We start from the raw sequence: 21,508 nt of genomic DNA, 5'->3' as shown, positions 1-21,508 counted from the left end.
GGGAGGAGTGAGAGCTGTGGCCGGGACCAGAATCCTCAGAGGATGCCCACAAGTTTTGTTTTAAGCCACTGTTGCTCATATACCCACTTTGCCAGGCCTCTTACCTACATTACCTCACTCCATTCCCTACAAAGTCATGCGAGGGAATGACTATCCCTTCTTTACCACAGGAGGAAATGGACCCTGAGAAGTTACTTCCATCCCGGACAGCTGGCAGGGGTTTCAGAAGAGCCACTGGGATGGGAAATCCTGTCTGTCCCACGTCAGCCCTGCTCCTCCGCCCAGACTCTTCCCACAAGCTCTGCCCCGGTGTGGTGAGCTTCCACACCCAGATTCCTCCCAGCTGGCTCCCGGGGCCCTGGCTCAGCACGTGTCTGTGACGCATGCTTGGGGGCTGGGGAGAGACGGATCACCGACTCCATCTGAGTCCAGAGGTTTCTCGATTCTTCAAGGGAAAACTCCCCACTCACTGCTCATCCTCCTTCTCCCCAGCATCACTCCCAAATTAAAAATAAAATGAACGATAGCATTTAGATAAAATCAAGCATAGTATCCAATGTGCAGTCTAAGTGGCCACAGCAGGTGGGGACAGAGAAAGGAGGAAACGCATGCAGTGGTTCCGTTGGTCTCAGTGCAGCCCCCTGCTCTTCCTGGGAGTGACACGGACGATGGAGAAAGACAAGTGCTTTTGCACAGGAGGCCAGGAGAGAACAGCTCCATGCCATGTCCACCCGGCAAGCTTGTGACAAACGTGAAGGGGGACCAAGCTTCTCCACAGCATTCTCTCTGCCTCCTCCCCATCCTGCAACAGATACACGCATCTTCCATACAAAGAAGCGAGATTTTTCTGGATGCGGCCATGTATACAGATCGGGTGGGAGTTGGCATGAGCCTGGTGCCCTCGGCCCTAAATGCAGGACGAGGCAAATGAGTCCAGCGGCCATAGTGAGTGAAGGCTTTTATAAACACAACCTAATTGTATTACCTCAAACTCTTGAAGCTTATTGCCCTGCTTAATGATGTGTCACATTATTTATAGGGTGGCCCGAGACGAGACTTCAATTGATTTAATGCACTTCCTTAAAGACCGTCATTGTCACAGCCATAAAACAGCTATTCCCAGACAACTCAATTACGTCCCTGCGCCTATAAACCAACCCGCGCCCCATGCAGCTGCACACAGGAGGCAGAGGGGTGAGACCGGGTGGGGTGCAAATCCTCCAGGACAGAAGAGTTTGGGGGTGTCGCATGCAGGTAGACCAGGCTTCATCTAGTTGGGGAGAAGGGCAGCATAGGAGGTGGACAGGGAGTGTGCACCCCACTCTGTCTTGGCTGGGCCGGGTGGGGTAGAGCCCTGAGATTCTGAGCGAGCTTCCTCCTCCCTCTGGACCTTAGATTTCCCAACCAGGACCCTGGAGGGCGACACCCAGCGAGACCAGCAAGGTCCCCTCTGGCTCTGCATTCTGTGGTTTTGAGTTCTGGTTGAGCCATATGAAAAGGTGCAAGCACATCTTTAACATCACTCCTCACCCTTTCTGTCCTCCCAGAGCTTTTCTTTTTAATTCAATGATAATAGTAACAATGATAAGAGGAAACAATCCTCGCCTGGTTCCTCATCAGCTGTTTGTCTACAGGCACTTGATTTGGCATATCTGTGACTCCTTTTCTCAACTGAGAAATGGGGGTGTGAATACATGGACCTAATAAAGTACATAATGCATGCCTTCGATATTTCTATCTTTCTCAAAATGCTATTACATACACCACTTCCCCTTAGTGTGGGAGGTAGACAAGAATAGCTACCTACGCACCCATTTCACAGGAAGGGAAAACTGAGGTGGGAAGGGAGTGACTTTTGTAAGGTGAGTGGCGGAGATGAGTCTCCATCTGGTTTGGGAAATTCCAATTGTGATAATAGCTGGGAGTCCAAGGGAAAAAGGATCTGGTGGCGTCCCTGCGGATAAAAGCCCCTCCTTGGGAAGGATCTGAAACTGCCCCTCCGCCATGCAACCATCCCTCCCAGAGGAGCTGGGACTCTTCTGGGTTCTTCCAAGAAGCCTGGAGAGAAGATGTCCCCTCCCCTCGACCCTCCCCAGACAGTTGTTTCAAGGAGTGAGAGTGGGAAACAGGGCCTGCCTAGACCAGGGTTCTGGAGTCCAGAACACCTCCTTGGGGCTCAGAAAATGCTGTCTGGAAGCATCTGAGCAATCGTCACACGGCCCCTCATTCTGTCCAGGGTGAAACTGAAGCCCAGAGGGGGGCAGGGGCTTGCCTAAGGCCACACAGCTTCTATGCAGCAGAGCCAGGATTTCGCTCCCCGGGAGCTCAGGTATCTCCCCAGCTGGCCGCCACCTCCACCAAGCCCTCCAGGCTTACCTTTCTGGTACTGGAGCCACAGCTGCTGCTGGACCTTCTTGCTGGGGAAGTGGATGACGCAGGTGAGCTCGGAGCCGTAGAGGGCCTCCGCCAGGTAGTGGGAGCCGTAGTGCTGGATGAAGGTCAGCAGCTCCTCCCGGCTGCTCTCCTTGCTCAGGATCTTGAGCACGTTGGTGAAGCCTGGGCAGAGGAGGAGCAGGGGAAGGGGGTCAGAGCCTGGAGGCTGGTGGCTGGCAAGTTCTAAGAGGCAGGGAGCTCTTTCCAGCGTCAGCCTGGCCGCACCAGTCCAGGCAGGAGCAGCATCCCTCACTGACGGTAGCAAAGGCTGCTCTCTCCGGGGGACACACCAGACCCTGGGCTACAGCGTAATGACCTCGATCACAGGGGCCTGAAAGTCTCAACCAGGAAGTCAAAGCTGGTGTCTACCGAGTAGCTAAGGTCTATCGGGCGCTCGGCCAAACATTTCACCCCCCTCCCCCGTCTAACTTAACCTCCGCGTCCACTCTGCAACCCACCACAACCACCCGTTGTGTCGATGAGCAAGTCCAAGCACAGAGACTGTACATTAACTTGCCTTGGCCCTCTGGCCAGAGTAGCTAGGATTCCAACCACTTCTGCTGTCACTCCAAAGTGCATGCCCTTTCCGCTGCCCCCCCATAGTCCAGGGCTTGACTGTCCAAGGCTGGAGGCCTGGGGCCGCCTGGCTGGTGCTCAGCAGATACTTTGCATCCCCTTTCCTGATCCCTGGCTCAGCCCCCTGCCACGCCACCTCTCTTTCTGCCTCAGCCCTGGCCTCCCTAAACAGCCATAGGTGCTCTTGCCATGGAGCTCTTGGCGGCTCTGTTGTCCTTAGTCCTAAGCCAGAGTCCGAAGTCCGCAGGTCCCAGCATGGGGGTCTGCATGGCAGTCACTCAACAGCCGCTGTCCTTCTTCCCTCTCCTTCCTCCAGCAGCCAGGTCACCAAGCTATGCTGCCAGGAGCCTCCAGAACTTCCTGGGTTCTGGCTCCTGGATAAAGCCAATGACCTCATATGAGATTTAGGCCTCCAAGGTCATGGCCCATGAGCCACCTGCATCAGGCTTAGTCATTGTTCTATTCTTTCTTTCTTTCTTTCTTTTTTTTTGTTAATCCTCATCTGAGGATATTTTCCCATTGATCTTTAGGGAGAGCAGAAGAGAGAGGGAAAGACAGAGAGAAACATCCATGTGAGAGAAACACATCAATCGGTTGCCTCCTGCGCGGCCGAGGAAGAGCCTGCAACTGAGGTATGTGCCCTTGAGAGAATTGAACCCGGGACCCTTGGGTCTGCAGGATGATGCTCTATCCACTGAGCCAAACTGGCTAGGGATTTAAAAAAAAAATTATATTTTTATTGATTTCAGAGAGGAAGGGAGAGGGAGAGAGAGAAATTATCAATGATGAGAAAGAATCATTGATCGGCTGCCTCCTGCACGCCCCACACTGTGGAATCGAGCCCAGTGTGGGCATATGCCCTGAGTGTGACCTCCTGGTTCATAGGCTGATGCTCAACCACTGAACCAAGCCAGCCAGGCTGAGTCAGTGTTCTTGTTTCTCCTGAATTTTACATAGGATTTCTACTATCCTTTCTTCGTTTCTGCCCCTCATATTCCCTCCAACACCCACATCACTCACACACACACACATACACACCACTGCCCCCAGCCCCGCCTGGATGGCCTCTCTACTTCCTGCCTAAGTCCCACCTGTGCTTCAAGACCCTGGGAAGTCCCCCCACCCCTAAGGAATCTTTCTCACATCCTCATCAGGGAACCTATCGCTGCACATTCAACACACCCCACCTTGAAACAGAAGCTCTGTCCCACGGGTCTCTGAGTCTGTGCATCCTTCCCCACCCCCACCCCAGCCAGGCCCACGGCACCGTCCTGCAGGCACACCAATCACTGTTACTCCAAGAACCACCAACTCCAGGCCGAATCAAGTAAAATGTAAATGAACAAGCTCTTTTTCAACATTAAAGAGGAGCTCCGATTTGCCAACATTTGATTTACAAGGGGGTTCTCAGGAGCCTCGTTGGTGATGAATTAACACCGGTCCACCTTTGTAGTTCCAACAAGAACACCGCAGTCTTACTCAAAGTGCCATTGAGGGTGTGGGTGGTGGGAAAACAGAACGGGGCTCTAGGAACCGGGTGCCTGATTAGAACAACCTCTCTCCATCAGCCCGTTAACTCGTGTGGCCGGGTAATTAATACCGCGGTGTTAATGATGAGATGGTGCCTGTAGGTAATAAATAACATCATGCAGACGCCCTGCGGCTCTTTACCCGGCAGACAGAGCTGCACTGGACTCCCTGCTCTGCTCCTGTCTGCCACTCACTAGCTGTGCGATCTTGGTCAAATTGCCTAACCCCTCTGACCCTCAGTTTCTTCCTCTGAAAAATAATGGAATAAAAAATGCCTTCCTTGCAAGACATTGAAAGGTAGAAAATTTTATAAAATTCTGGCTGATGTCAGAAGTAATTACTATTTGTGCTTCTCAGAAAGTGAAGTCTTCCGAGTCTCAGGCTAAACGAGTAATGTTACTGGAAAAGGGCACTGAACAAGGAAAGCTAAGCAACGAGCTGGTGGATAATGAGGCGACGTTGGGACAGTCACCCAGTGGCAGTGTGAGGAAGGGCCAGGGTACAAAACCTGAGCTCAGGCCCATATTCCCAAAGTCCTTCTCTCATTCCTTGCTCTTCAGTTGTCCTTCATATATTTTTTACTAGTGGCCCAGTGCATGAAATTCATGCACATTAAAAAGGAATTAATTAGAGGACATATTTAATATTGCTATTTTGTTTCCATCTCTCCATCCCAGTCTCTCCCAGTCTCTGTCTCTCTTTGTTTTTCTCAGCAGTCCTCCAGGCCTCCCTGCCTCCCGCTTCCTCTTTCCCAGCTGGGGGGTGGGCGGGGCCAGTGGGGCAGCTCCACCCTCTGCGCGCCCTGGGGCCTCATTCTGAGAGAGGCTCCAAGAGCGAGCTGGGAGGGAGGGAAAGAAAGGGAGAAAAGGCTGTGAGCTGGTGGGCACTGTGTGTGTCTGTGCATGTGTGCAGTTGTGAGTGAGTGTGAGTGCCGGCCCCGCCTCCCCAAGTCCCCACCCACCAGAGCCCGCTGTGCACGCAGCCTGGGCATTAGGTAGAGCCTTTGGTCATTTTGGATGTGACAGACCCTGGTTCTTTATGTATATATATATTTAGATAGATAGATAGATAGATAGATAGATAGATAGATTCCCTGGTCAAACATGAGCACTGGCCATGTGCTGATTCTCTGTTACAGAGAATACAGAACCGTTGGACCGCAGCCCTAGCCGCGGTCTCAGATCTGTGGATGAAACAGGAGGACTCAGACAGGAATCAAGTATTTGATGTAGGTAGTTGCACACAGGGAATTTCTCGAGTTATTCTGAGGGGAATGGGGAATGTGGGAGGTGTCACTGAGTATTGCAGGATTCCCTTGGGGGGAGATCCAGACAGAGGGAACAGCATGTGCAAAGTCACAGAGGCATGACAGAACAGGTCCCATTTGGAGAGCTACAAATGATCACCTTCAGCTCAGGCTCAGGGTTCATGTGGGTAACTGGGCAATGCGTGCGTGTGTGCGTGTGCGTGTGTGTGCGTGCGTGTGTGTGTTGGGAGGGTGGGGGGTATGTGTTACTGTTGTATAGAAGATGAGCAGGGAAAGAAATCAGCCAGAAGAGACCGGAGGAATTAGTGCCCGAGAACTTACACTTGAACTCTTTCAAGTTCGTAAGTGAGACACAGATTGTCCTTTAGCCTCTCCCTGCATTCATCCTTCCACACACTCTCTGCTCAGACACTCCTTCCTCCAGGAAGCCTCTCTGGGTGGCTCCCTCTCCTGTGCCTCGGCTGTCCCATTACTGGGTAGATGTCACGGTCTGTCTGCTGCCCATCTGCTCTCCCTGTGAGCCCCTGGATGGCAGCTCCCCAGGGCCAGCACAGGGCCTGGCACACCCAAGGTCCTCGGGAACTAGTGCTGAATGAAGCCAAGTCCCCTGGCTGCCCGGGCGCGGTCCTCACCTGCCGAGAGGGTGATGGTGCTGAGCTTCACGCGGTACAGGTTGCTCCGGACCCTCCACTGCTGCACCATGGGGTAACCCATGGCCTCGTCATACCTGATGTCTCCTGGGGAGGGAACAAGAGGGCCACGTGAGCCTAGCATGTAGAGGCCTCGCATCACAGCGCCGCCCAGCATCCCTGGGGTCTGGGGGACGGCACCTCTTCTAAACAGGCAGGCGCTGGGCCTTGGGTTCGGGCTCTCGCTGGGGCTGACAACTTTATCTGGACCCCAACTCCAGATCTCATCCCGGCCTCTGATTTCAACCGCCTTTCATCTCTGCCCAGCAACGTGTGAGGCCCTTTTACCCTACAAACAAGACTGGCTTTATGGGCTCATCGGGCCCTGTTGGCAACATGCCATGGGAAACCAGACAGCTCAGTGCCTCAGTTTCCCCGTCCGACACTGCTGCTACCTACGCTGACCTGACTTCTTAGGCACATTGTGAGACTCAAGTGAGGGAACGAGAAATGCTATACGTAAGGACCAGGGTCACTAAAGGACAGCCCGTTCACCACGGATCGCCAAGGGCTGCTTTCACGGGACGGCCCCAGAGGTGAGAAGCAGTGATGTAGACCATTGTTTCCCACTGTGGAAACACGGGAGGGTCACAGGTGTCCTGCGAAACGCACGTGTGAATAAAAGGTTCCCATTTCAAGACAGACTGAGAAACACTGGCTAAGCAAAGTCAAACGCTTCGTTTTAAAACACTGTGGTTTCTCAGAACTTGAATAGGTTAATGTGCATGTAAAAGCTCCCAGCAGGTAGGGTATAGCATTCTGCAAACCTCTTTAACTACAGAATACCTTTTCTACAGAGAACCCGCTGGAACTCACATTCCATGGAATACATTTTGGGGAAAGAAAAGTATAGAACAAAAATAAACAACAACAACAAAATATTAGCAAAAGGCTAACTTTGGTGGGGGGTGTATAAAGATTCTTGCTTCCTGATTTATATTCGTCTCCATTTTCTAAATCTCCTACTTAGAGGGTTTCAAACTCTCTTTGTTATAATCAGAGAAGAAACACATGAATAAGGCTGGTCACATCCGCAGTTATTATTGCTGTTGTTGTGTCTCCTCTGCCAGCTGCAGGCACATTTGCCATCCTTTCCCTTTGCCCCCTGGTGCGGAGGCGCTTAAAGAGATATTTGATACCGAGATTAAAATGAGAATCTCATTGGAACCAGTGATTTCTTTCTGGACATTACTGCAGTATTAAAGTTGTCCATTATTGTCAACTTCCTGTTTTCCTCCGCAGCCTTTGCAAGAGTAATGCACTTTTTCTTAGAGGCTTTCATTTTAAAGTAAAATATTCATGGCCCCCAAAGATCTGCCCACTGGAGCAAGGCCGTTTTGTTATAAATATGCCCTCTTTGTCCTCTCCTTCCTCTGCAGGGGCGGGGAGAGGCGAGTGGTGGGTGGGGCAGCTTGGGGCCCTGTGTGGAGTCAGGGCAGAGGCCACAGTCTGCACAGGAAAACCAGACACCAGTGCCCAGCAGCCTCTGCCCAGCTAGTCATGCTCATCCTAGTCCAGATCAAGCGTAGAGGGTGTACTAGAGAGGGGGCAGACATAGGAATGCAGGTTGTGGATATAGCTCGTCCACTGGGTGGCGTGATGTCCAAAAGAAGAAAAAATTACTGTTGCTTCTGGTTACTGAGTCTTAGCCCATCGCTGGGCCTCCCCAGTAAGAGGTCATCACGCCACTCCTCGCTTCCCACCTCCCCCGCCTCCGGTCCTTTCTGGATTCCAACATGGAATAAAGGTCCTCCCGTGGAAGGTCAGCTACTTGAGGGTGACCCCGTGGTCTGCATTTCTCACTTCTGCAGAGCCTAGAACAGCGCCTGATGCACAGCGGGCTCTCAATAAGTACCGATGCACTGGCTCATTCACACTCACAAACCCAGCCCTGTTCTTCCTCCTCTCCCGAGTCCATCTCACCCGACTCTCTCCTGGCTCCCCACCCAGGCATCAGAGATAGAATGAAGGTCTGAGATGGGGGAAGGTATTTTTTCCTGGTAACGAAAAAAATAACTCTTGAAATGTCACCGTTCCTTTATTAGGACACTTCCAAAGACCCCTGGATCGAAACAAATAATCCTACAAATTCATACCACTCATGTGCCAAGCATTTTACCTCCATGACCTTCAATTCTCACCGTAATCCTGAAGAAAATAACTGTTATGCCCCATTTTTCAGAAGGAGAAACTGAGGCTCAGAGAGGGAAACTGTCCAAGAAGATGCAACAGTCAGTGACAGAGCCAGGTCCTTTCCATTGGAGCATAGCAGCCCCTTCCCCCAATGGACCGTGGCAATGTGTCTTTAACAGGTGGTGAACTCCCCGTCACTGGCGATATACAAGAGGGATGATCACTCAGCAGAGATAGTGGAGACCTGATTTCCTCATCAGGAGCAGGAGCAGAAGCCCTTTACAGTTTGTCAGCTCTGAAATTCTATGATCTTACGATCAATGAAACATAAGAACTAAGGAAGGGACAGCAATTTTTAGGCACCTTTTACAAAACATTTTTACATCCATGATTTCGTGGGATCTGCAACTGGGCTCCTCCCTGAAGTAGGACAGGTCACGGAGGTGACGCGCATGTGGATACAGCATCAGCTTCGGAGTGAAGACCAACTGGACTTAAAATCCTGACTGGACTTTGGGCGAGTTAGATGACTTCTTTAACCATTAAAGGGGGACACCAGCACCCTTACAGGGTGACAGGGATTAACGCCTGCACAGTGCCAGGCCCCAGGAGACTCTCAACCCCCGTGGGTTCTCCCCGTCTGCGATGAGAGGACTTGTGCAGGTTTCCGAGAGCCTGCAAGTGCTACAGGGGAATGGACCTAACCCTGCCTTGTTTCAGGGCTTCCCTGGGGGACAGTTTCCCTCTCCGCGAGATGGCTCAGTCCTCCCTCACCTGGCCATTCTCCCTGGCCTGTAGCTGAGAACCAATACTGTCCCAAAAAGGCCGATCAGGGACCTTCCACCTCAGGGAAGTCCCCAGGAAACGGGGAGGGGAGGAACCGGGAAAGACGCTGAGGCGGGAAAGGCATTGTGGGACAGGAACACGGAGCCTCGGGAGCGGCTGTGAAAGGTCGTTTTCCATAAGCGGGGGGAGAGCTGCAGAGCCCAGTGAGCAGGACAGATGCCCGGAGCCATTGCACCAGGTTCCAGTCCCAGGAGATTTGCTGTGCGCCCTTGGGCTGGTCCCTTCACCTCTCTGAGTCTAGATTCCTCCTCTATAAAACGGGGAAAATCATACCCACGCTACAGATGGCTCAGCGCCGATGGTCAAAGACAAGCTGGGTAACTGAAGTGCTTTCAAGTGAGAGAGGCTGGGGGGGGGGGGGTCCCCATTGATTTTACTTTAGAATGATTTAAAAATGAACCTCATGAAATAAGCCAGACAGACAAATACTACATGATCTCACTTATATGCAGAATCTAAAAAAGTTGAACTTGTAAAAGCAGAGAGCAAAATGGTCTGGGGGTGGGGTGGAAAAAATGGGGAGATGTTAGTCCAAGGGTAGAAGGTCTGGTTATGTAGGATAAGTAAACCCCGGAGAGCTCACATTCAGAATGGTGACTAGTTGAAGATATTCTAGCATATACTTGAAATTTGCTAGGAGAGTGGACCTGGGCTGGGCTCAGAATCCAGAGTCTCACGCAAGCCCCCAGTTCTGCACATAGGAGCCCCCCAAATGGCAGGGCCCTTGCACACCCCGTCTCTCACAAAGGCAGAGGTCCTGTGGGGCCTTCCTGGGAGGTGCTGAGGACTGATCGCACCCGAGACCAGGTGTGCGGTCAGGGAGGCTGGGGAGGGGTCCGCACGTGTCTTACCAGTGAGCAGCTGAAGGTCCGGGAGGGGCTCGGAGAGGACCCCCCGGCACTGCTCCTCCACCGGCAGCGGGATCACCAGCAGCCCGTCGGCCAGCTGCGGGAAGTCCTTGATGAAGTTGTTCTCCCTGTGGAGAGGAGCAGAGAGACTGCCAATGGAGGGGGGGGGGGCCGCGGGCTGCAGGGCAGGGAGGCAGGGAGCCGCGGGCCGAACAGAGGCGTCTCAGGAGTGGGCAGGTGCCTCTGCTGCGTACCTGGCTCCCGGGTCCCAGCCCTGAGAACAAGCTGTAATGACAGGCTCTGGCATCTGGCAGGCGGGGCTCAAACCCTGCCACCACTTACCAGCTGTGCCATCTTGAGCAAGCTAGGGGGTCCTCTTAGAACCTCAGTTTCCTTGTCTATAGAGGGGACCTCAGGGTAGTTATAAACACTTCATGGGCTAACCCTGCCAACTGCTGAGGACACAGTGATGCTGTAGAAATCGCGAGTTTGGCTCCTAAACGGCCACTGCCTGAGCAATGCCGGGAGGGAATGGAGGGCAGCATGCAGTGCTTGAAGAAGACGGGTGAGGGCCAGCTGGAGAAGGAGCAGCTTGAACGACTGGGTGTTTGCCTGTTACAGTAGAAGGACCCTACGCGATCTTTGGGATCAATCTCCTGCTTTTAGAGACGGGGAGGACAACCGAGGCCTGGAGAAGGGCAGTGACTTGCTCAACAGCAGCCAATGGGTTATCCTCAAACCCAGGTCTCCCGACTCCCAGGCTAGTAACCCTCCTGCCCTCACTTCTCCAGGTGGCTCTGTCCCTTTCCTGGAGGAGAGGTACAGAAGGCAGAACTCGGGTGACCCCAGGTTACTGAGCCCTGAACAAAGGTCATCTTGGGGGGCAGGGAGCGGGAGGGGCAGTAACAGTGCATCGCAGGGAGGCAGGCTTTAATCTTCTAGACAATAGACCTGCCTAAAACCAGAGCCGCCTGCCAAGAGAGGGGGTGAGCTTCCTGCTTCTGGGAGTATGCAAGCTGAAACCTGAGAGCCACTTGGCATGGACAGCATTCTAGGGCATTTCTGTATTAAAATTGGACTGTTGAGCCCTAGCTAGTTTGACTCAGTGTCAGTGGTTAGAGCCTTGGCCCGCAGACTGAAGCATCTCAGGTTCAGTTTCAATCATAGGCATGCACCTTGGTTGCAGGCTCCATCCCCGGCCCTGGACACTTGCGGGAGGCAACCAATCGACGTGTCTCTCTCACACTGATGTTTCTCTCTGTCTCTCCCCTGCCCTTTCACTCTCTCTAAAAATCCATGGGGAAAAATATATGCTCAGGTGAGGATTAACAACAACCAAAAATCTGACTTTTAGAAATACTGATAATGATCTGGAGGAGGAGGAGAAAGGAGCGGAAGGAGAGAAACAAAAAGAGGGGATGCTTAGCACTTCATCTGCAGCCTTGAAATGAGGCTCAGAAAGAGGAAAACAGAAATGTGGGAGGCAGCCCGTGGGCACCCTCCGGATGGCTGGGGGCCTGCTCAGGATGCTCCTTCTTGGAGGAAGGTGGCCCCCCTGAGCTTCCAGGAATCAGGGGTGGCAGGGCGGGGGGTGTTTTGAGGAAGCACCTGAGGAAGATGGAGAAGATGGAAGGGTGGGAGTTCACAGGCCAGGCTGGGAAGGAGGCAAGGACAAAGCAGAAGTGACAAGGCAGCAGCAGCAGCAGCAAAGACCAAGGAGGGTCCCTCAGGACTGGGCCCTTCCGTGCCACCTGGGCGACAGCCGTCCTGTGAGGCCTCTGCCAGCAGAGGGCGCCCTGGGCCTTTGCATCAATCAGCTCTCTCTGGAGGCAAAGCAGGGATGGGAGCCTCAGCCAGGGGGGAAGTTCCTCTGCACTGGAAGCCACAGTGGGAACCTGGGCAGGACAGCAGCTTTGGAACCCACCCGCCTGGGATGGGTGTCAGAGGCTGGGAGGGTGCGGGCTGACCCTCAGGCTCAGGCAGAAACCAAACTCAGGTTCTCAGAGCTTGTGAGTAAGTGTGTGTGAGTGTGTGTGGGGGAGATGGGGGGGGGGGGCGGAGATGAGAGTGTGTGTGAATGAGACTGTGTGTGTGTGTGAATGAGATTGTGTGTGTGGGTGAGCGTGTGTGAGAATGTGTGTCAGTGTGAGCGTGTGTGTGGTAAAAACTACCAGGCAACTGACTAATCCTAATACTAGGAAGAGAGGAAGGAGAATGAGTAATACTGATTGATCGATCATATATGTTAATCATCAGCTCTGTTCTAGGTAGTGTGCCAAGACATGTATGTCTAAGAGAAAACTGTTTCATTCCCAAGCTGTAGATGAAGAGATGGGTGCTCAGGGAGGTTCAGGGGCTTGTCCAGCTGAGGTTCACAGGGAGGACGTGACGGTGGCCTAGACCCCACGGTAGCCAACGGGGCTCCTAGCTCGGTGCCTGGCACTCGGGAAACAGGCTCAGTGAATGGATCGGGGCCTGGGCTCTGGGTCACTGGGTTAACCAGGCCGTTCTCGTTTACAGTCAGAGCGGACTGTGCTTTTGTGCCCATGACTGTGGCTGCATGCACACGTGCATACGTGTGTGTGTATGTGTGTGTGTGTGTGTACATGCATAAGTGGACAATGTGTTTCAAACAGCAACGGGGCCACTATTCCTTCGATAAACATCCCCCCCAAACATCTACAAAACAGTTCCTTCTTGACTGACATTATATGGAAACAACAGATCAAATTTTAAAAATAGACCCTGGGCCCCGTGCACTCGACAACTCTGGGAATGACAGGCCTCACTCATCCCGTATGTCCAGGGAGACAGCCTGGGCAGTCCGGGGAGGTGCCTCCACCCATGAGGACTAGGAGAGAATGCAAGAGCTGCAGGAGGTCTGCAAGGCCTCCCACCCAGCCCAGCCCTGTGTCCCCTCCTGCCTACTTCCCTGAGCACTGCCTGGCCCACCCTTTCCAGCTGCACCGACTGTCCCTGCATTCTTCTCACAGGCCGTGGTTGCTGCCTACAAAAGAGCCTCCTGAGATTTTGCCCTCTCTCTGGAGAGCTTTTGCCCCCACCCCCTGCACCTGGCCAACTCCCCCCCCCCCCCCCGATCCTTCCGCTCCTACTCATCCTTCTGCTGCTACTGACCCTTTCGCCCACACATTATGTCTCTGCCTCTGAGGAATCTTCAGGAACCAGTTCTCCCGTCGCATTCTCTCAGAGCACCTTGCTGCCTTCTGCAAAGAGCTTCGCGGTTCTCACCAGAGGGGGCTCATGGGGACCTTATTTGATACTTAACACTCCCCCTGGACTCTGACTCCAGGGGACCAAGCCTGTGCCTGTCCCATGTCCAGCCACCTCGCCCCCTCGCCCCCATCCCCCTGGCCTAGCACTGTGCGAATTGCATGTGGAGTGGACGCTCAAGGAAGACAAGGAAAGGAAACCCAGAGACGCACGTGCTAACCTGTGTATGACCTACATCTTGAGAGTCCGTTCTAATGTTTTATCACAGGGTTGCAGCATGCTTCCAGGATCCAAGGCACATCGGGGACTGGGGCCTAAACTTCCAGCTCTTCCACAGAAGCTTACAAACCTGCTTTCTTCCTCTAACTTCTTATGTGCATAGGCACCTGCTCCTGTGGGGCTCAGCTAGGGACCAGGAACCCCTCTGAGCTCGGAGGACCAGAGAAGAAAAGTGATCTCTCCAAGCCGGGGCAGGTCAGACCTTCCACTCCTGGAGTACGCGCGGGTGTGTGGGTTTGCATCACATCGGGGTGGAGGTACAGAGCTTGGGTGGGTGAGCCGTGCCAGCAGGAAGAGCCTGGTCAAAAAGTACCTCTGCCATGAAGCCATGCCCTTTTCCTAGCTGGAGTAAACCTTTCCTGTCACCTTTCTCGCATGCATCTTGCTTGTGAATGGATTCCAGGAGTGGCCTTGGGATCTGGTAGTGGAAAGGTCATGGGCTCAGAAGTCTTACAGACATGGATCCAAATCCTGGCTGAGTTGGGAAGCCTTAGTGACTTTTGAGCGTGAGTGCCACCATCTGTAAAATGGGCATAGTCAGGTTAACTTCAAGGGGTTGGGAGGAGGATTCGTGTACAGTTATCTTTAATGCTCATTCCGTTGCCTGCATCCCACACTAGATTCTGAATCTCCTGAGAGCCTGGGAGAGCCCGGCACAGTGCCGGCTCACGGTAGAAGGCCCCTAAGTGTCTGTTGGACAGTGCGTGGAGGTGAGAGTCAGGCCTCTCCACCCTCCTGTCACCTGCAGTGACCACTAAAGGCCACAAACCTGCAGAGCAAGGTGCACCAAAGGCAGATGCACCTTGTCCGGTTCCCTCAGATCAGCCCTGCTAACAGCAATAACAAGCCAGGGAAGCCGGACTCAAACGCCACCCTCCCCCAGCTTTTCCCTGGCCCCCCTTGAAGAGTGTGTGTGAGTGTTTTGGATACATTAATACACAGCGACCAGCTGCTCGCAGGAGCCCATCACCCCTCAGTTCTGGAGAAATTAGCATTTAAATTGAGGTATTTTAGGGAAGTAAATCATCCTGGAGAAGCCAGTGCTGCTGTCTGCAGCCTTTCCTTGTGGAAGGAAGCTAGGAGCTTTGGCCTTGAGCCTCTGAGTTTGCAAGGAGGGGTCCACTCTCCCTGGCCCCCCCTGGGCTGCCCAAAGCCACCTGAAAGGGTGGCATCAAACTCTCAACGCCAATGCAGACACCTCCCCGGGTTTAAACCGTGCCCCATTCTTCCCCCTAACTAAACAGGAGCCTTTCTGCAACTTGGGGGTGGCGGGGAGGAGACGGGTGAGATGCGATTTCCTCTGTGATCCAGCAGTTGGGAGACCTGTTCTGACAATGGCTCTGCCTCTGCCTGGCTGGGTGCTCTGGGAAAGCTCCTCCCTGCCTCTGGAACTGGGAGAGGGAAGGCGGGAATACAATATGGATCTCTCTGGAGCCCAGACGGAAAGGCACTAGGCTAGATTTTATCCATTCTGTAGGCACATGAGTCTCTAGGGCAGTGATGGCGAACCTATGACACGCGTGTCAGAGGTGACACACGAACTCATTTTTCTGGTTGATTTTTCTTTGTTAAATGGCATTTAAATATATAAAATAAATATCAAAAATATAAGTCTTTGTTTTACTATGGTTGCAAATATCAAAAAATTTCTTTACGTGACATGGCACCAGAGTTAAGTTAGGGTTTTTCAAAATGCTGACACACTGATCTCAAAAGGTTCGCCATCACTGCTCTAGGGTCTGGTAGTATTGAAACCAAGCCCACCCTCCAGCTCCGCCCTCCTCAGGGATTAGTGAGAAAGTCCTTTCTCAGGTGACCTGCTTCTTCCTTATGGGTCTTTCTTCAAGTTCTCTGGTCAAGCACGCCAGACCTAGTCCTTCGTTCATCATCCTTTCACCAACCCATTCATTCAACACATCGTCACTATTATGTGACAGGCACTGGGGATGCAATGCTGAAGCAGACATTCCCTGTCCACAAGGTGCCCGTAGCTGACTCTGTTTTATCTTGAGCTACATCATAGTTTGGAAAGCCAGCCCGCACTGGGGGGTGAAGATTCCATTTCAAACCAAAGCTAAGCTTGGCCGACTCTGGTCACAGTCTTATTTTAATGTGCAGATGGTGCAGGGCTGTGACCTCTGGGGACTTCCCACCAGAGAGGAAAAGGGAGGAGAAAACTCTTTTTTTTTTTTTTTTCTTGCCAATCATGCTGGGGGGATTGGTGAGGAGAAAAGGCCTGAGAGTCACACCTTCTTTCTTGTCTTTGGAAAGTCAACACACCCTCCCCACTCACCCCAACCTTGATGGTGGTGTCAACAAATTCCCAAGATCCTAACAAGGGTTTGGGGAGGATCCCAGGGCAGATGATCAGGAACAATGGGGTTTGGTCCCCCAGATCAGGTTATAATCTGGGGAGGGAGTTTGGAGTCCCTTTAGCTAACAACCCAATGGTAGCTCCACTGAGTGGGTGGCGGTAGGTGAGCAAGAAGCCAGCAAAATTTAGTCCCCCAGTCCTGCACCCACAGGACAGAGAAAACGAAGCCATAAAACTCCCTGGCTTATCCCCCTGCCATGGAGACAGGGAGGTGAAAGGGGCCAGAGATTAGAACAAGGGGCTCCAGAGTGTGAGGTCCTCGTGACTTGGGGCTTTGATAGTGGATTCTGACATGTTGCCCCTGCCCAAGACCACCCATGTCACAATGGATGACAATACAAGAGTCCAGAGCCACGCTCAACAAGAAATCACATAGTGACTGCCAGCAAGGGTCTGGTAGACCGTGTCTGTGCCAACATTCTCCCATCAGCATCCATCCTGAGAACCGTGGGGGTGGGGGTGGTGAAACTGCCAGGTAAGGGAAAGACAGGACAGCTAGTTGGGGAGTTGAACTTTGGACTAAATAGTTACCCTAAAGAGGATGTTCTGTGCCCTTAATTGGCAAGTTGAAATACTTTTTTGCTATCAATGGAATGGATTGAGGGAAAGATCATGTCAGCGATAGAAACCTAGAAGACTACATTGTTTTGCCTGAGTTATAGCAGAAAAGTGTTTGAGCTCTTTACTTACTAAACAGATGATCATAGGTCAGAGTGACAAAGTGGAAGGTTCAAAAACCGAGGGAGTGTAGGAGAGGGGCACTTAACATAGACTGGGAGATCCGGAAGGCTCCCTGGAGGAGGTGAGTCTTGGCAGATTGGAAGTGGCTACCGGGGAAAGACCAAGGAAGTGAGGCATGGTTGGGTTATGCACACATGTGAGAGAGAGAGAGAGAAGAGTACACTCACATAGCACACTATAGAAGCCGAAAGAAGCTAAGATTTAGGACAGACAAGCTTTGATTAAAAAGTGAAGATGAGCTGGGGAGGAGCAGGCAGGGATCAGATCTCATGGCCTTCGTAGTCATGCAGTGGGCTTTATTTGGAGGGCAAGGTGATCCTCTGTAGGGCTCTAAGCAGAAGAGCGATACAGCCTGACTGGAGCTTTAGGAAGCTGCCTGGATACAGGGTGGAGGCCGGGCTGGGAAAGGAGCAAGACTGGAGGAAGGGGGGTCAGTTCTGAGGCTTTGAGCAACCGGAGAAGATAGGATGAGGCAGCTGTGTGACAGAACGCTGCGGAGAGGCACAGATTGGAGAGACAGGAAATAGAACCTGCAGGGCAACACTGTCAACTGCACATGGTGGGGGGTAGGACAAGGAGTCATGGGATACATTGGGCAGTGGTGACTCCAGGAGCCCATCTCCCTCAGATTCCCTTTCAGTGAGTGCTAGAGTCCCCTGGGCACCTTGTTCTCACTGACTGTGGCCTGAGAGCAGACCAGTGTGGCTTGGCCCATCATGGAAATCCTTGCCTCCTTTCTGCTTCCACCTACCCCAGCCCACTCAGCTCCACTGCTCCACCCTAGCCCACCTCAGCTCCGCTGTTCTGTGTGAGTCCCGCAGAATGGCAGCCAGATCTTGAATAAAGCCCCCAGCCCTGTATGGATGCTCGACCACCTCCAGATAGAGGCTTTCAGGGTGGCCACCTCTTCCTGAGCAGAAGGCAGCTCACGATCCCTACCCTCCTGGCTCTTTCAAGGTTCAGGGTGCAAGCTTGTTTCACTGGCTAAACAGTGGCTCACATGCACGGGCCGTTCTCATCTCAGCCAATGCTCATGAAAATGATAGGAGAGAGGGCAGAGGCAGGGCAGAGAAGGGCCTTACTTCAAGGCTCCTGGGTTTGCAGGATCAGGACTGGCTGCCCATCCATATTCTCAACTCCCAACCCAGAGCTGTCTCCACTGCATGTTCTCAAAAGTTAGCAGGAATGACCCCATCTGGACTGGGGACTCCTTCAAAGCAGGGGCTGCATCGGACTCTCCTTGGCAAACCTCCTCTGAGCCCTCTGGGGGCCTTGCAGACAGACCTCATGGTGTCATCTCCTCCAGAAGCTGTCCCTGAGGCCTGGCTTTGGGAGAAATGTCCTTTTGCTTCCATGACACTTCGGCTCTGATCTCAAGATGGCCAGAGTCTGCCTGGTATGGTTGTTCTTTGCAGGTGTCTCTCGGCCCGATTCTGAAGCTCTCGGCTGCAGGGATCTCTCTGTCTGATTCCCCTCTGCACCGCCCTCATCGACAGATCCCGACTCCACGGTCTGGGACAGACACAGCATGTGAACAGCTGTCTGTTCTGACTTAGACCGCACCTCCTCTCCCAGGGACCACCACAGCAGCCTGGCAGGGACTCTGCATTCAGTCTTGCCCTTCCAATTCATTTACCAAGCCACCGCCAGAACGGTTTTCTGCAATGAGGATGCTAACTCAAACATGGCACTGGCTGCTTGTGCTCGTGTCCTGCGGCTGCGGTAACAAATCACTGAAAACTCAGTGGCTCACAACAGCGTAACCTGGTTACCTCATAGTTCTGGAGGTCAGGCGTCTGCCTTGGGTTCCTGGGCTAATATCGACACGTCACTGGGGCTGCATGCTTTCTGCAGGCGATAGGGACATCTCAGGGGCCATTATTTTGCTTGCCAAGCTCCAATTTTTGTTTTGTTTTGTTTTGTTTTCCAGGAGGGTTTTGTCAATGCCTCTCCCGTCACATGGGAGTTTAATGCCCCTTCGCTGGGTTCCCGCAAAACCCATCCTCCCCTGCCCCAGCATTTTCACACTGGACTTGTTCTTGCTCATTCACTGTCTCCCTCACTGGGTCAAAGGCACAGAGAGCAATGACCATGTATGTTTCACTCACTAATGTGCATCCAGTCCTGAGACACGCACGAAGGGCTCAGTGAATGCTTGTTCCATGAATGAATGCATGCCTCTTAGCCACATGGAATTGTAGGGGAGACCATGATGTAGGGAACGGCTCTAGGGTCAAGCCTCGGGCTGACCTGTGGCAGGTCCACAAACAAGTCCCAGCCTGGAGGGCAGAGCTCTCCTAGCATAATTAAGCCTGACCTTGTAGCCCTCCCTAATTCCTTCCTAAGTAGATAATGGGCTGTGGGAGGTGCAGCAAGTGTTGCCAAAACAAGAACATTTGTATACATGTTAATCTACCCTTGTCCTAATCAGACTATAAAATAAAGCATCAGCTTGTAATCTAGGTCTTTTGTGTCCTCATCCAGTCATGGGAGATCCACTGAGCCCCAGCTGTATTCTCTTGTCTTTCTTTTCTTCAATCCTTCACCGCCCCTCCTCAGGTCTACCCTTGGCCGTGCTGGTGCGGCACACATATGTTTGGCCGTGGCCTTGCAGGGTCCCTCCTGTGGAGCCTGGGTTGTTGCCTTATACATGTCCACCTACCTTCCCGAACCTCCCTTCCTTCCCTAGACATCCAGCATGCACTGAATTGTTATTACAAGCATCATTTTTTAAAGCTAATGTCTATTGACTGTTGACAATGGGCTAGACATTACTCTAAGGACTTTGCACATATCACATTTCACACTCACAATGACCCTTTGAGATAAGTACTCTTATTCTAATTTTTTAAAGTGAGGGAGCAGAAGTACAAAGAGGTCAAGTGCACAGAACAAGTAAGCTGAACGCTGAAAAGTCTAACTCCATGTTCTTAAAAGCTATGCGAAAATAGGCTGGTAATGTTTCAATTTGCCCCTTAAATGAAATGCTGAAAAGTAAAGGTTGACTCATTGAAAATGCCAGTGTTGGTTGAATGTCCCAGGTGGATGCCCTCACTAATAACAGTAACGGCTCTTTGCTAAACAAATGCCATGTCTGGTGGCACAGCCTTTCTCTTTCCAACCGTCTTCCTATCTATAGACTGAATGTGTCCCTCCAGGATTTATATGTGAAAACCTAATCCTCAATGTGGCAGTATTTGGAGGTGGGGCCTTTGAGAGGTGCTTATAGAAGACCCCCGTGAACCCCTTGTCCCTTCTGCCATGGAGGACACAGCAAGAAGGTGCCATCCAAGAAACAGGAAGTGCCTGTCACCAAACACTGATTCTGCTTGACCTTGACCTTGGACTTCCCAGCCTCCAGAACTGGGAGGAATATATGCTTGTGGTTTAAGCCTATGGTATTTGGCTATAGCAGCCCAAACAAAGACACACCTCAACAATCTTGCAAGTTAGGTATTATCTCCATGACGATGGTGAGGAAATGGGCTCTGACAGGCGAGATGACTTTCCTAGGGTCATGTTTGAGGAAATCAGGGCTGTCAACTTCACTCCACCACCCACCTGTCCGTCCACGCCCACACCTGTCTGTCTCTCCTGCCCTCCCTCATACACATGCTGCTATGGATGAACACACACACACACACACACACACACACACACACACAGACACCTGGGTTACCCATGGCACATGCTTTCTCTCTCTCAATGCAAAACAGCTTTCACCAGAGGCACCCAAACTCACTTAAGCATTCCAGGCATGGCCGTTACTAACTCCTGCCTGGGTAATTGCGATCTAGAGAAACATTATCTTCTCGTCAGCCCCCTCGCCCTCCATCTCCTTGCCTGTGTGTGCCAGCTCCGGGGTTCCTGTCCTGTCATAACACCAGAATGAGCCCAGCTGCTGTCACTGGGCCTCGGCAGCAGCTAGCTCAACTTTTCCTTTTTCTTTAATCCTCCCCTGAGGATATGTTTATTGATTTGAGAGAAAGATGAAGGGGGCAGGGGAGGGAGGAAAAGAGGGGAGAGGGGAAGAGAGAGAGAGAGAGAGAGAGAGAGAGAGAGAGAAGAGGGGAGAGGAGGGGAGGGGAGGGGAGGGGAGGGGAGGAGAGGAGAGGAGAGGAGAGGAGAGGAGAGGAGAGGAGAGAAACATCAATGAGTTGCCTCCCATACGTGCTCGACTGGGGATCAAACCTGCAACCTTTTGGTGTATGGGACAATGCTCCAACCAACTGAGCCACCCAGCCAGGGCACCTGCTCAACATTTTCTGCCAGTACTAAGGGAAGGATTCAAAGGCCCTGACTGACACCTGGACATAAAATGTTAGAGCTGGGGGTGGGGAAAGTTCGACATCACTAGGTCCAACCTCTGCATTTCTCTAAGTACTACCATTATCTTGCTTTCTCAGATGCTATCCATGAGATCTGAAGAGGAAAATTAGCCTTGCCCAGGATCACACAGCCCAGGGGTGGCCAAACGCTTGAAGCTTCGTGCACAGGTCCGCAGGGTCTGAGTGAAGGCTTCCCTGGCCCCAGGTGCCCTGAGCCTCCAGCGGAGGCCACT

General features: G+C 52.4%; 1 protein-coding gene across 2 annotated transcripts in view; it reads right to left on the bottom strand.

Moving 5' to 3' along the window:
• Positions 1 to 21,508, bottom strand: part of ASTN2 (astrotactin 2) — a gene marked incomplete at its 5' end in the record, with an annotated part of 643,478 nt that overhangs the window by 215,182 nt on the left and 406,788 nt on the right. For both annotated transcript variants that reach the window (XM_081102944.1, XM_081102945.1), the window contains 3 exons: positions 2,377 to 2,556; positions 6,439 to 6,543; positions 10,326 to 10,450. In XM_081102944.1, the coding sequence (XP_080959070.1) occupies positions 2,377 to 2,556; positions 6,439 to 6,543; positions 10,326 to 10,450 (410 nt within the window). The remainder of the gene's footprint in view (positions 1 to 2,376; positions 2,557 to 6,438; positions 6,544 to 10,325; positions 10,451 to 21,508) is intronic.

The sequence above is a fragment of the Myotis nattereri genome (assembly GCF_964212035.1).
Source record: "Myotis nattereri genome assembly, chromosome: 12".
NCBI classification, from domain to species: domain Eukaryota; kingdom Metazoa; phylum Chordata; class Mammalia; order Chiroptera; family Vespertilionidae; genus Myotis; species Myotis nattereri.
The sequence above is the reverse complement of the archived record's forward strand: the minus strand, read 5'-3'. Positions and strand labels throughout refer to the sequence as shown.